Genomic DNA, 12,322 nt, shown 5'->3' with positions numbered 1-12,322 from the left:
CTAATGGTCGATGTCGGCCGACGTTGGAGGAGTTGGAGTAAATGTACGCGGCTGTTGGACCAGTCTAATGGTCGATGTCGGCCGACGTTGGAGGAGTTGGAGTAAATGTACGCGGCTGTTGATGGTCTTTAAGGTCACTCACATGTCACATGCACATGAGGTAGAAGAAGAAAAAAGTGGTGACCACGTCCAAGTTCGGTACTATTACAAGATTTAGAACGATTGCCAAATATCAAAATCCACATGAATATTGTAGGTATATAGATATAATAGATACTGTCTGCACACTGCTGCTACAGAAGAAGCAGACAATTGCAACCGTAGAAAAACAAACTTCTGTTTGGACGAACAGCACGAGAGGGGAAATGTATTGCATGCTGAACTGACTCGAGCACGGAGTCGTGGTCATGGAGTAGGATCAGATATCTATGCGGAATAGAGCTCGGGTCTGGAAAGCCTCGGCGTCGGAACGGCGACCAGCGGCGTGGCCTTCTTCATGACGATGCCGAACTTCTCTGTCAGGTCCAGCGCCGCCCCCTCCGGCAGCTCCCAGTCGAAGGCCTGCAGCAGCATGGCCACAGAGTATGCCGTCATCCTCTCGGCCATGGCGATGCCCGCGCAGATCCTCCTCCCCGACCCGAACGGCACGTAGTCCAGCTCGCTGCCGGTGAAGTCCACCTTCCGCCCGCCGTCGCCGTCGCTCGCCTGAGAGGCGAACCTCTCCGGGATGAACTTCGCCGGATCCTTCCACGCAGCGGGGTCCCTCATGATCGCCCACGCGTTGACGAACACGCGGCTTCCCGCCGGGACGCGGTGGCCGCCGACGGTCGTGTCTTCGCTGGGGCAGTGCGGCACCATGAGCGGCAGCGCCGGGTGCAGCCGGAGCGTCTCCTTGACCACCAGTTGCAGATAGTGCAGCTGCGGGAGATCCGATTCCTCCACCACGCCATCGATCCCAACCACCGCGTCGAGTTCCTCCTGCACCTTCCGCAGTATCCGCCGGTTTTGTAGCATCTCCGCCATCGCCCATTCCACCGTGTTCGACGTCGTCTCTGTCCCCCCAACCACCATATCCTATCATCATCACAGGTAACATGGACGTAAAAAAATCAATTAAGCGTGAGACGCGAGAGTAGGTGTACGGAACTAGGGATTGCTAATGGAGCTAGCTAGTGACTGATTGGTTACCATGAGCAGGGCCTTGACGTTGGTCATGGTGAAGGCGGCCTTCCCGTCGCCACCTTCCTTCTCCATCTTGAGCATGTATTCGAGGAAGTCTTCCGCCGTGTCGGCGCCGGCCTGGTCGGCCTCGACCCTCTTCTCTATGATCCTGCCGAAGATCTCGTCGAACCGCTCCTTGAGCGCGTCCGACTTCTTCCGGATCCCCTGCAGGTCGAACGGCGCCAGCGCCGGGAAGAAGTCTGACACGTTGGGCGCGCCGAGCATCTCGGTGATCTCCGCGACAAGCTCCCGGAACTCCTTGCCCACCGCCGTCCGCTCGCTCTCGGTCCCTATGTTGCCTCCCCACAGCGTGCCGGTGATGACATTCATGGTGGTGAGGAACATCTGGGCGCCGACGTCAACCGGCTTGCCGGCGCTGGCCATGGAGTGCAGGTGCGCGAGCGTGGCCCTGAACTCGCGGCGGCGGAGGCCGTGCACATTCTGCAGGCCAGCAGGGCTGAGCATCTCGCGGACGCAGACGCGGCGGAGCAGACGCCAGGTGGGACCGACGGGGTTCCAGACGATGTTCTGGCCGCCGCCGTAGGAGATGGAGCGCGCGGCGTCCGGGATGTCCCGGTTGGAGAAGACGAGGTCGTTGTCGCGCAGCACCTCGCGGGCCAGCGCCGGGGAGGTGATGACAATACCCAGCTTGGAGCCGAGTCGGATGGAGAAGATGGGGCCGTACTTGTCGGCGAGGCCGGCGAAGTAGGTGTGCAGGTCCGGGTCGAGGGACAGTAGGCTGCCCAAGAGCGGCAGGCCCCTTGGGCCCGGCGGCAGGCCGCCTTCGCCCCTGCCGCGGCCACGCCGGAGGGTGGCGACGTAGAGGAAAGCAGCCGCGAGCAGCGCCCCGTAGAGCAGCGTCGTCGAGGTTGCCGCGTCCATGGCTGCGCACGCTGCGGTGGTGGTAGCTAGGGACCGAGACAAGGAGAAACAGACAGCGATGGTGCGTGGCGGATCCTGGCTGGATTTATGGGCAAGGCGGTGTTTTCCACTTGGCTTCCTCCAATAGGCGTTGGTTGATATGGCCGCGTGTGGACGGGAGCGGAAACGAACGGGGGCGTCGCGTTTGTCTCGTCCCGGCGGCGAGCTGCCGGCTCGTGGAAGGAAAATGCGAGGGACACTCGTCGTTGACATCCACGCAAATACTTATCGCAAACGTTACTGATTAATGGTTGTGCGGCTGATCCCGACTAATTTATGGGTGGGGGCAGTGCGGGCTTCCCATCCAGATTGTGGCATCTTCGGGTGTGGACTGGCGCAGCCAAGAACGGGATGCCTCGCTTGTCACCTTACGGCAGCGGCCGCCGCCCGCCTGCTGCCGGCCGAAAAAAATAACCGAGCGGGAAAAATTCACGGACCACTCCTACTTCTTTGACAAGTACGTAGCCCGAACTTGTCGCACCACCTGCATTCTTCACACTGTGCCGCGTCGACATTTAGATTTTGAAATTTGTCCACACAAAAAAATAAGAGTGTACTTCTATCTTTTCAATGTATTTTAAAATAAAAAAAGTAGCCTCTCTGCCTCCGCGTCGTCTCGGCTGAGGCGACACGGGCGGATCCCAGCCCGCGCCGCCGGGCCGCCCCCCTTTCTCCGCTCGCCGTCGCCGGAGGAGGCCGCCGGGCTAAGCCCGGGCGGCGGACGGCGGCGGCGGGGTCGGCTTCCTCTCGCCAGGCCACGAGATCTCGGGGTGGGGAGGCTCGACCCCCTTTCTGCGTCGAGAGTTGGATCCGTTCGAGGGCTTCGGTTGCGTCACCGGTGGACCTCCAGGCTTCTTCTCCGACGGGACGGCTCCCTGGCAGCGGCTCTCGCGGGTGGCGGTCGCGGGCTGCGTCGTGGACGGGCGACTGGTCTTCGGCCAGCTGCTCCTCTCCGGCGGTCGAGGCGGGCTCGGCCCCCTCGCTTGCCTTGTGGGGCGCGTCCCTGGTCGGGGCGGTGGCGTGCTGGCCTCGGGTGGCTCCTGTTCGGCGCTGTGTTGGTGGGGTGCCAGATCGGCCGGATCTGGCTCGTCTGCGTCTTCTTGACCGACGGGGAGGTGAAGTGCTTGGTGGCTCTCTGGTGCTGCTGGCGCGATGGCACTACCAGAGGTGGGTGGGTCAGCGAAGGTGCAGTGCGTGAGGGTGTTGGTGGTGTTGGGGATACTCCGGGCGAAAGCTTGGCTGGTCTTGCCGGCCAGCGGCGTCGGCGTCTGTGGACGTCGTTTAACCTCGTTGGAGGCGTCGTTGTGGAGTCCGGCATCCTCTTACACCCTCGGATCTTGCTCTTCGGGTGAAAGCCTAAGGCCCAGTTGGGTCGGGCGACGGCGTCGACATCGTCGCTTCCCTCTTTGGGGCGTCGCCTTGAAGAGTTTCGGATCCCGGTTGCGTGCTTCATGGGCTGGACGCTCGCGGCATTGTGGTCGGCAGGTGCCCGTCTGGCAATGCGGATGTTGTGCGACTTCCTGTTTGTGGCAATGATGGCGGCTTCGGGCGGAGTCAGGTTTGCTGATGGTTCTTGGTAGTCGGTCTCTTCCAGCATGTTCGAGGAGTCGCCGCTCTGGCGCTGGCTCGGCGCAAGCCCAACGCTTTTCTCCTGCAATGCTTGTCGACAGAGTTGGAGCTGCCTGGTCGCCGGCGCGTGTGGTTGACTGTTTGGCATCGGCCGACGCAAGCCTCGACGCTTCCCCTCGGCGGCGTGTGTGCATTCTTGTGTGGGTTGCCAGGTCACCCTGTGTGCCTTGTTTCTGCGGGCCACTTGTGACGGTTTTTGCCCGGTTTTCCGTTTATTAACCGGACAATTCTCTTCGAGCTTACTTAATGAATCGGGCCCTAAGAGACCGTGTTTCAAAAAAAAGTAAAAGAATGCAATCATGCCCAATATAAATAATATAACACACGGTCTTCTCATTTTCTACATGCTCATTGATGGTGGAGGAATTAAAGATGAGATAGATAGTGTCTTGCACCCTTCCAATGCATTTTCTACACCATTCCATAGTCTATCTTAAAATTTCTATATGTCCATTTATTTGAGGATGGAGTGAGTATGTGCCTATGCTTGTTAGTGTCGATATTGGGCGAGAAACAATAGTTCATCCCCCGCATCCCTCTTGTTAAGGGCGCCACGGGAAATGTAAGAGACCTGCTACTTCCCCCCTCCCCCCTCCCTGCCTAAAGTATGCGGATGCACCCGGGCGTGTCCGCGAACAATGACCGATCACGTGTCAAATGTTTGCTTCCACAACCGAGTACCTCATTAGCAAATCTTTAAATTCATACAATGACATGCAACGTAAAACCTAGTCTAAATCTTTGTCTGTGTTCGTGCTTCAAGTCCATGTTGTTCCCGTCTGTGTCCATGTCCGATGGCCGTGAGCGCGTGAACTAAGAGTCCGGTTGCCGGCCGAGGAAGAGTAGGACATGAGACACGGATGGGCCAGAATAGGAGACGAGGCGCCGCCATCTCCCGTGCCCTACTTTTCCTCATTGGAGCCCATGGCATCGACATCGCCGTTCGAAGTGAGGTCCACGATAGACGTGGACGGGTCGGGCTCACGGTTATGACGCCAGGGGAAATCAGTCACTCATTGTGGCTCCACCTTGTGATGTGCGACTCCGCCTCCGTAGCGTCAGCCTCGCGGTCTGTCGTGCCCTCTGCCTTGCACGGCGGGCACTCCTCGCATTCGCAGCGGACGAGCTGTAAGGCATGCCAACGTTGTTGACCTCCGACTCAGAGCCCGACACCGCAGGGACGATGCACCAACAAAGGGGTTGTGGTGCCTAGTGATCACCACGGCCAGCGACGCCACGGTCACAAGCCTCGAGCCACCAGCCCCGGCGGATCCAAGCGCCATTTGTGCAGACACAATGGATTCCCGTCAGATCGAGTCCGGCCGCGGTCGCGTGCACTCCTCTTGGGAGTGGCAGAGAGCCATGCGGACGACCATCTCCTCCTCGTCACCGCATGGGGCGAGGTCCCAGTCGATGGATTGGGAGATTTCAGAGTCGGATCCACTGCCCATCATGCCAGAGAAGGCCGGAGATCACCAGAATGGGGCTTGGATGGAGTGGAATGGCTAGGGTTTTGCCCGGGATGCGGATGGGGAGAATATATGTGCGGTCTAGGTGGGCCACTTGTTGGGAACGTAGGATGCAATTTCAAAAAATTTCCTACGATCACGCAAGATCTATCTAGGAGATGCATAGTAACGAGAAGGAGAGAGTGTGTCCACGTACCCTCATAGACCGAAAGCAGAAGCGTTTGATTAACGCGATTGATGTAGTCGAACGTCTTACCGAACGTACGGCACCTCCATGTTCAACACACGTTCAGCTCAATGATGTCCCTCGAACTCTTCATCCAGCAGACGATCGAGGGAGAGTTCCGTCAGCACGACGGCGTGGTGACGGTGATGGTGATGTGATCCATGCAGGGCTTCGCCTAAGCACTACGACGCTATGACCGGAGGAGTAAACTCTGGAGGGGGGCAACGCACACGGCTAAGAGAACAATCGATGTCCTTTGGGGTGCCCCCCGCCCCCGTATATAAAGGAGGGGAGGAGGAGGCCGGCGGCCAGGAGGGGCGCGCCATGGGGGGAGTCCTACTAGGACTCCACTCCTAGTAGGACCCCCCTTTCCTTTCTTCCACCGGAGGGAAAATGAAGGAGAGGGAGAGGAAAGGGGGACTGCGCCCCCTCCTCCTTGTCCTATTCGGACTCCCTAGGAGGGGGGCACACGCCACCCCCCTCCCGCAGGCCTCCCTCTCTCTCCCTTTGGCCCATGTAGGCCCAACACTTCCTCGGGGGGTTCCCGTAACCCCTCGGTACTCCGGAAAAATACCCGAATCACTCGGAACCATTCCGATGTCCGAATACTACCTTCCAATATATGAATCTTTACCTCTCGACCATTTCGAGACTCCTCGTCATGTCCGTGATCTCATACGGGACTCCGAACAAACTTCGGTCACCAAAACACATAACTCATAATACAAATCGTCATCGAACGTTAAGCGTGTGGACCCTATGGGTTCGAGAACTATGTATACATGACCGAGACACATCTCCGGTCAATAACCAACAGCAGAACCTGGATGCTCATATTGGTTCCTACATATTCTACGAAGATCTTATCGGTCAAACTACAATAATAACATACGTTATTCCCTTTGTCATCGGTATGTTACTTGCCCGACATTCGATCGTCGGTATCATCATACCTAGTTCAATATCGTTACCGGCAAGTATCTTTACTCGTTCAATAATACATCATCCCGTAACTAACTCATTAGTCACATTGCTTGCAAGGCTTATAGTGATGTGTATTACCGAGAAGGCCCAGAGATACCTCTCCGATACTCGGAGTAACAAATCCTAATCTTGATCTATGCCAACTCAACAAACACCTTCGGAGACACCTGCAGAGCATCTTTACATCACCCAGTTATGTTGTGACGTTTGATATCCCACAAGGTGTTTCTCCGGTATTCGGGTGTTGCATAATCTCATAGTCAGAGGAATATGTATAAGTCATGAAGAAAGCAATAGCAATAAAACTAAACGATCATTATGATAAGCTAACGGATGGGTCTTGTCCATCACATCATTCTCTAATGATGTGATCCCATTCATCAAATGACAACACATGTCTATGGTCAGGAAACTTAACCATGTTTCATTAACGAGCTAGTCAAGTAGAGGCATACTAGGGACACTATGTTTTGTCTACGTATTCACACATGTATCAAGTTTCCGGTTAATACAATTCTAACATGAATAATAAACATTTACCATGATATAAGGAAATATAAATAACAACTTTATTATTGCCTCTAGGGCATATTTCCTTCAGTCTCCCACTTGCACTAGAGTCAATAATCTAGATTACATAGTAATGATTCTAACACCCATGGAGTCTTGGTGCTGATCATGTTTTGTTCATGGAAGAGTCTTAGTCAACGGGTCTGCAACATTCAGATCCATATGTATTTTGGAAATCTCTATGTCTCCCTCTTTGACTTGATCGTGGATGGATTTGAACCATCTCTTGATGTGTTCGGTTCTCTTATGAAATTTGGATTCCTTCGCCAAGGCAATTGCTCCAGTATTGTCACAAAATATTTTCATTGGACCCGATGCACTAGGTATTACACCTAGATCGGATATGAACTCCTTCATCCAGACTTCTTCATTTGTTGCTTCCGTAGCAACTATGTACTCCACTTCACACGTAGATCCCGCCACGATGCTTTGCTTGGAACTGCACCAACTTACAGCTCCACTGTTCAATATAAATACATACCTGGTTTGTGACTTTGAGTCATCCGGATCAGTGTCAAAGCTTGCATCGACGTAACTGATACGTCTCCAACTATCTACTTTTCCAAACACTTTTGCCCTTGTTTTGGACTCTAACTTGCATGATTTGAATGGAACTAACCCGGGCTGACGCTGTTTTCAGCAGAATTACCATGGTGTTATTTATGTGCAGAAACAAACGTTCTCGGAATGACCTGAAACTTCACGGAGTAACTTTTCAGAAAATATGAAAAATACCTGCAAAAGATGAAGGCCAGGGGGCCCACACCTGTCCACGAGGGTGGGGGGCGCGCCCTCCCTACCTCGTGGGCCCCCTGTTGCCTCTCCGACTCCAACTCCAACTCCAACTCCATATATTGTGTTTCGGGAAGAAAAAAATCAGAGAGAAGAAATCATCACGTTTTACGATACGGAGCCGCCGCCAAGCCCTAAAACCTCTTGGGAGGGCTGATCTGGAGTCCGTTCGGGGCTCCGGAGAGGGGAATCCATCGCCATCGTCATCATCAACCATCCTCCATCACCAATTTCATGATGCTCACCGCCATGCGTGAGTAATTCCATCGTAGGCTTGCTGGACGGTGATGGGTTGATGGGATCTATCATGTAATCGAGTTAGTTTTGTTAGGGTTTGATCCCTAGTGTCCACTATGTTCTGAGATTGATGTTGCTATGACTTTGCTATGCTTAATGCTTGTCACTAGGGCCCGAGTGCCATGATTTCAGATCTGAACCTATTACGTTTTCATCAATATATGAGTGTTCTTGATCCTATCTTGCAAGTCTATAGTCACCTATTATGTCTTATGATCCGTTAACCCCGAAGTGACTATAATCGGGATACTTACCGGTGATAACCGTAGTTTGAGGAGTTCATGTATTCACTATGTGTTAATGCTTTGTTCCGGTTCTCTATTAAAAGGAGGCCTTAATATCCCTTAGTTTCCGTAAGGACCCCGCTGCCACAGGAGGGTAGGACAAAAGATGTTATGCAAGTTCTTTTCCATAAGCACGTATGACTATATTCGGAATACATGCCTACATTACATTGACGAACTGGAGCTAGTTCCGTGTCACTCTAGGTTATGACTGTTACATGATGAACCGCATCCGGCATAATTCTCCATCACCGATCCATTGCCTACGAGCTTTCCATATATTGTTCTCCGCTTATTTACTTTTCCGTTGCTATTCCTATCATCACTACAAAATACCAAAAACATTGCTTTTACTACCGTTACCTTTTCTTACCGTTACCACTACTATCATATTACTTTGCTACTAAATACTTTGGTGCAGATACTAAGTTTCCAGGTGTGGTTGAATTGACAACTCAGCTACTAATACTTGAGAATATTCTTTGGCTCCCCTTGTGTCGAATCAATAAATTTGGGTTGAATACTTTACCCTCGAAAACTTTTGCGATCCCCTATACTTGTGGGTTATCAAGACTATTTTTTGGCACCGTTGCCGGGGAGCATAGCGCTATTCTTTGAGTCACTTGGGATATATATATATCTGCTTATCACTATGAAGAACTTGAGAGATCCAAAAACCAAGATCTATCCCTCAACTACGAGGGGAGGTAAGGAACTGCAATCTAGCTCTGCACTTAATTCACCATCTGTTTTGAGTAAGTTTGCGACACCTACACCTGCTTCTGCTATTCGTTCTGATATGTCGCATGTTATTGATGATGCCACTTCTGCTATGCATGATACTTATGATGAAACTACCTCTATGCCTGATACTACTGTGCCACTTAGTGATTCTCTTGATGAACAACTTGCTAGGGCTAGAGAAATTGGAAATATTGAATCTGATGATACTGATGAAAGTGATGATGAAGAATCACTTGTTATTCCTAAGGGTTATGTTTTTGATCAAGAAGCTTCTTTAGCTATTTTAGCTTGCAAAAATAGAAATGAACTCAAAAGGTTATTAGCTAAATGGAGTAAGCAATCTTTGAATGCTAGAATGAAACCTGACCCTGCTTTTGCTACTTCACCTATCTTTATTACTGATAAGGATTATGAATTCTCTGTTGATCCTGATACAATTACTTTGGTTGAATCTGATCCTTTTCATGGTTATGAATCTGAAACTGTTGTGGCACATCTTACTAAATTGAATGATATAGCCACCCTGTTCACTAAAGATGAGAGAACTCGTTACTTTTATATCCTTAAAATATTTCCATTCTCATTAAAAGGTGATGCTAAGATATGGTTTAATTCTCTTGATCCTGGCTGTGTGCATAGTCCCCAGGATATGATTTATTACTTCTCTGCTAAATATTTCCCTGCTCATAAGAAACAAGCTGCTTTAAGGGATATATATATAATTTTGTGCAACTTGAAGAAGAGAGTCTCCCACAAGCTTGGGGGAGGCTTCTCCAATTACTTAATGCTTTGCCTGATCATCCTCTTAAGAAAAATGAAATACTTGATATCTTTTATAATGGACTAACCGATGCCTCCAGAGATTACCTGGATAGTTGTGCTGGTTCTGTTTTCAGGGAAAGAACACTGGATGAAGTTGAAATTCTATTGAATAATATGTTGACAAATGAAAATAATTGGACACCTCCGGAGCCAATTCCTGAGCCTATTCCTAAACCAACTCCGAAGAAGAGGGGTATTCTATTTCTCAGTCCTGAAGATATGCAAGAGGCAAAGAAATCTATGAAAGAAAAAGGTATTAAAGCTGAAGATGTTAAGAATTTACCTCCTATTGAAGAAATACGCAGTCTTAATTTACCCCCTATTGAAGAAACATATAATCTTAATCCATTACCTATTGAAGAAACTCATGGTCTTGATAACCATCACAGGTAGTAAATGTAAATTCTCTCTATAGATATGATAAAGATGAAATCCCATTTACTAAATTTGCTAGCCCATACTTAGATGAGTTTGATAAATTTATGGCTAAGCAAGAAGACTTTAATTCTTATTTTGGTAGACAATTGAAATACAATTCAAATATGCTTGAACACTTGGGTGATTATATGGCTAATGTTAAAGGTGAACTTAAACTTATTAGTAAACATGCTTCTATGGTTACCACTCAAGTAGAACAACTACTTAAAGCTCAAAATGACTTGCTCAATGAATTGAATAGCAAGAATAATGATAATGCTGTTAGAGTGGCTACTAGAACTGGTAAGATGACTCAGGAACCTTTGTATCATGAAGGCCACCCTAAGAGAATTGAGCAAGATTCTCAGAGAAATAATATAGATGTACCTATTTCTTCTAAAAAGAAGAAAAAGAAAAATGATAGGACTTTGCATGCTTCTAGTGAACCTATTACTGAAACACCTGAGAATCCAAATGATATTTCTATTTCTGATGCTGAAACTCAATCTGGTAATGAACCTGAAACTAGTGATAATGTTAATGATAATGTTCATAATGATGCTCAACCTAGTAATGATAATGACATAGAAATTGAACCTGCTGTTGATCTTGATAACCCACAATCAAAGAATCAACGTTATGATAAGAAAGATTTTGTTGCTAGGAAACATGGTAAAGAAAGAGAGCCTTGGGTTCAGAAACCCATGCCTTTTCCTCCCAAACTATCCAAGAAAAAGGATGATGAGGATTTTGAGCGCTTTGCTGAAATGATTAGACCTATCTTTTTGCGTATGTGATTAACTGATATGCTCAAAACCAATCCTTATGCTAAGTACATGAAAGATATTATCACAAATAAAAGAAAGATACCGAAAGCTGAAATTTCCACCATGCTTTCTAATTATACTTTTAAGGGTGGAATACCAAAGAAACTTGGAGATCCAGGAGTACCCACTATACCATGCTCTATTAAAATAAACCATGTTAAAACTGCTTTATGTGATCTTGGAGCCGGTGTTAGTGTTATGCCTCTCTCTTTATATCGTAGACTTGATTTGAATAAGTTGACACCTACTGAAATATCTTTGCAAATGGCTGATAAATCAACTGCTATACCTGTCGGTATTTGTGAGGATGTGCCTGTTGTAGTTGCAAACGTTACTATTTTAACAGACTTTGTTATTCTTGATATTCCCGAGGACGATAGTATGTCTATTATTCTTGGAAGACCCTTTTTGAATACTGCAGGGGCTGTTATTGATTGCACTAAAGGCAATGTCACTTTTCATGTTAATGGTAACGAGCATACGGTACACTTTCCGAGGAAACAACCTCAAGTTCATAGTATCAACTCTATTGGAAAAATGCCATCGATTATATTTGGAGGTTTTGAATTTCCTCTTCCTACTGTCAAGAAGAAATATGATATTCTTATTATTGGGGATGTGCACATTCCCGTTGAGGTAACATAGTGTTATTCGAAATTTCTCTGGTTCCGTGTTATTCGGAATGAGTTCATTAACAAGACTTGATCAACCTTGTTAGTGGATTCCTTTTGATGATCATGAGATGGATGAAACTAGAACGCACAACCTTCTGTACCCCACTTTTACTTTCTGTTATTTATATTAAATAAAATAAAAATAAATATTTTTCTGTTTGTTATCTGATTATCCGTGCAATATAAAAATACCTTAAAAATAAAAGTTCTCCAAATGCCCTGAAATTTAAATATGATTTTTCTAGAATATTTGAGAATATTTGGCACTGAGAACACAGCAGGGGGGTCAACCACGTCCCCACGAGGGTGGAGGGCGCGCCCTACCCCCTGGGCGTGCCCCCTGCCTCGTGGGCCCATGGTGGCCCTCCTTCACTTATCCTTTCACCCATACACTTCTTCTTCCTCCCACAAACTCGAATAACCAGCTCAAACCCGAGTCCAAGCT

The 12,322-nt window shown here is 48.9% G+C and overlaps 1 protein-coding gene across 1 annotated transcript; it reads right to left on the bottom strand.

Moving 5' to 3' along the window:
• Window positions 1-230: 230 nt before the first annotated feature.
• On the bottom strand, window positions 231-2,372 carry LOC125518956 (flavonoid 3'-monooxygenase CYP75B137-like). The gene is made up of 2 exons (XM_048683838.1): window positions 1,189-2,372; window positions 231-1,074 (listed from the first exon to the last, which is right to left on the bottom strand). Exons 1-2 carry the CDS (start codon window positions 2,353-2,355, stop codon window positions 427-429), a joined length of 1,815 nt encoding a protein of 604 aa, XP_048539795.1. The 5' UTR covers window positions 2,356-2,372; the 3' UTR covers window positions 231-426.
• Between the last annotated feature and the right edge of the window lie 9,950 nt (window positions 2,373-12,322).

This window comes from Triticum urartu, chromosome 7 (assembly GCF_003073215.2).
Source record: "Triticum urartu cultivar G1812 chromosome 7, Tu2.1, whole genome shotgun sequence".
Lineage (NCBI taxonomy): Eukaryota > Viridiplantae > Streptophyta > Magnoliopsida > Poales > Poaceae > Triticum > Triticum urartu.
This window is presented reverse-complemented; position numbering and strand designations above follow the sequence as displayed.

Bases quoted from the DNA above. Each gene is read 5' to 3' on its own strand.
- LOC125518956 (XM_048683838.1), bottom strand. From the start codon at position 2,355: ATGTCAACGACGAGTGTCCCTCGCATTTTCCTTCCACGAGCCGGCAGC. The intron at 1,075-1,188 runs GTAACCAATCAG...TGATGATGATAG, and splicing joins ACGTCAAGGCCCTGCTCATG to GATATGGTGGTTGGGGGGAC.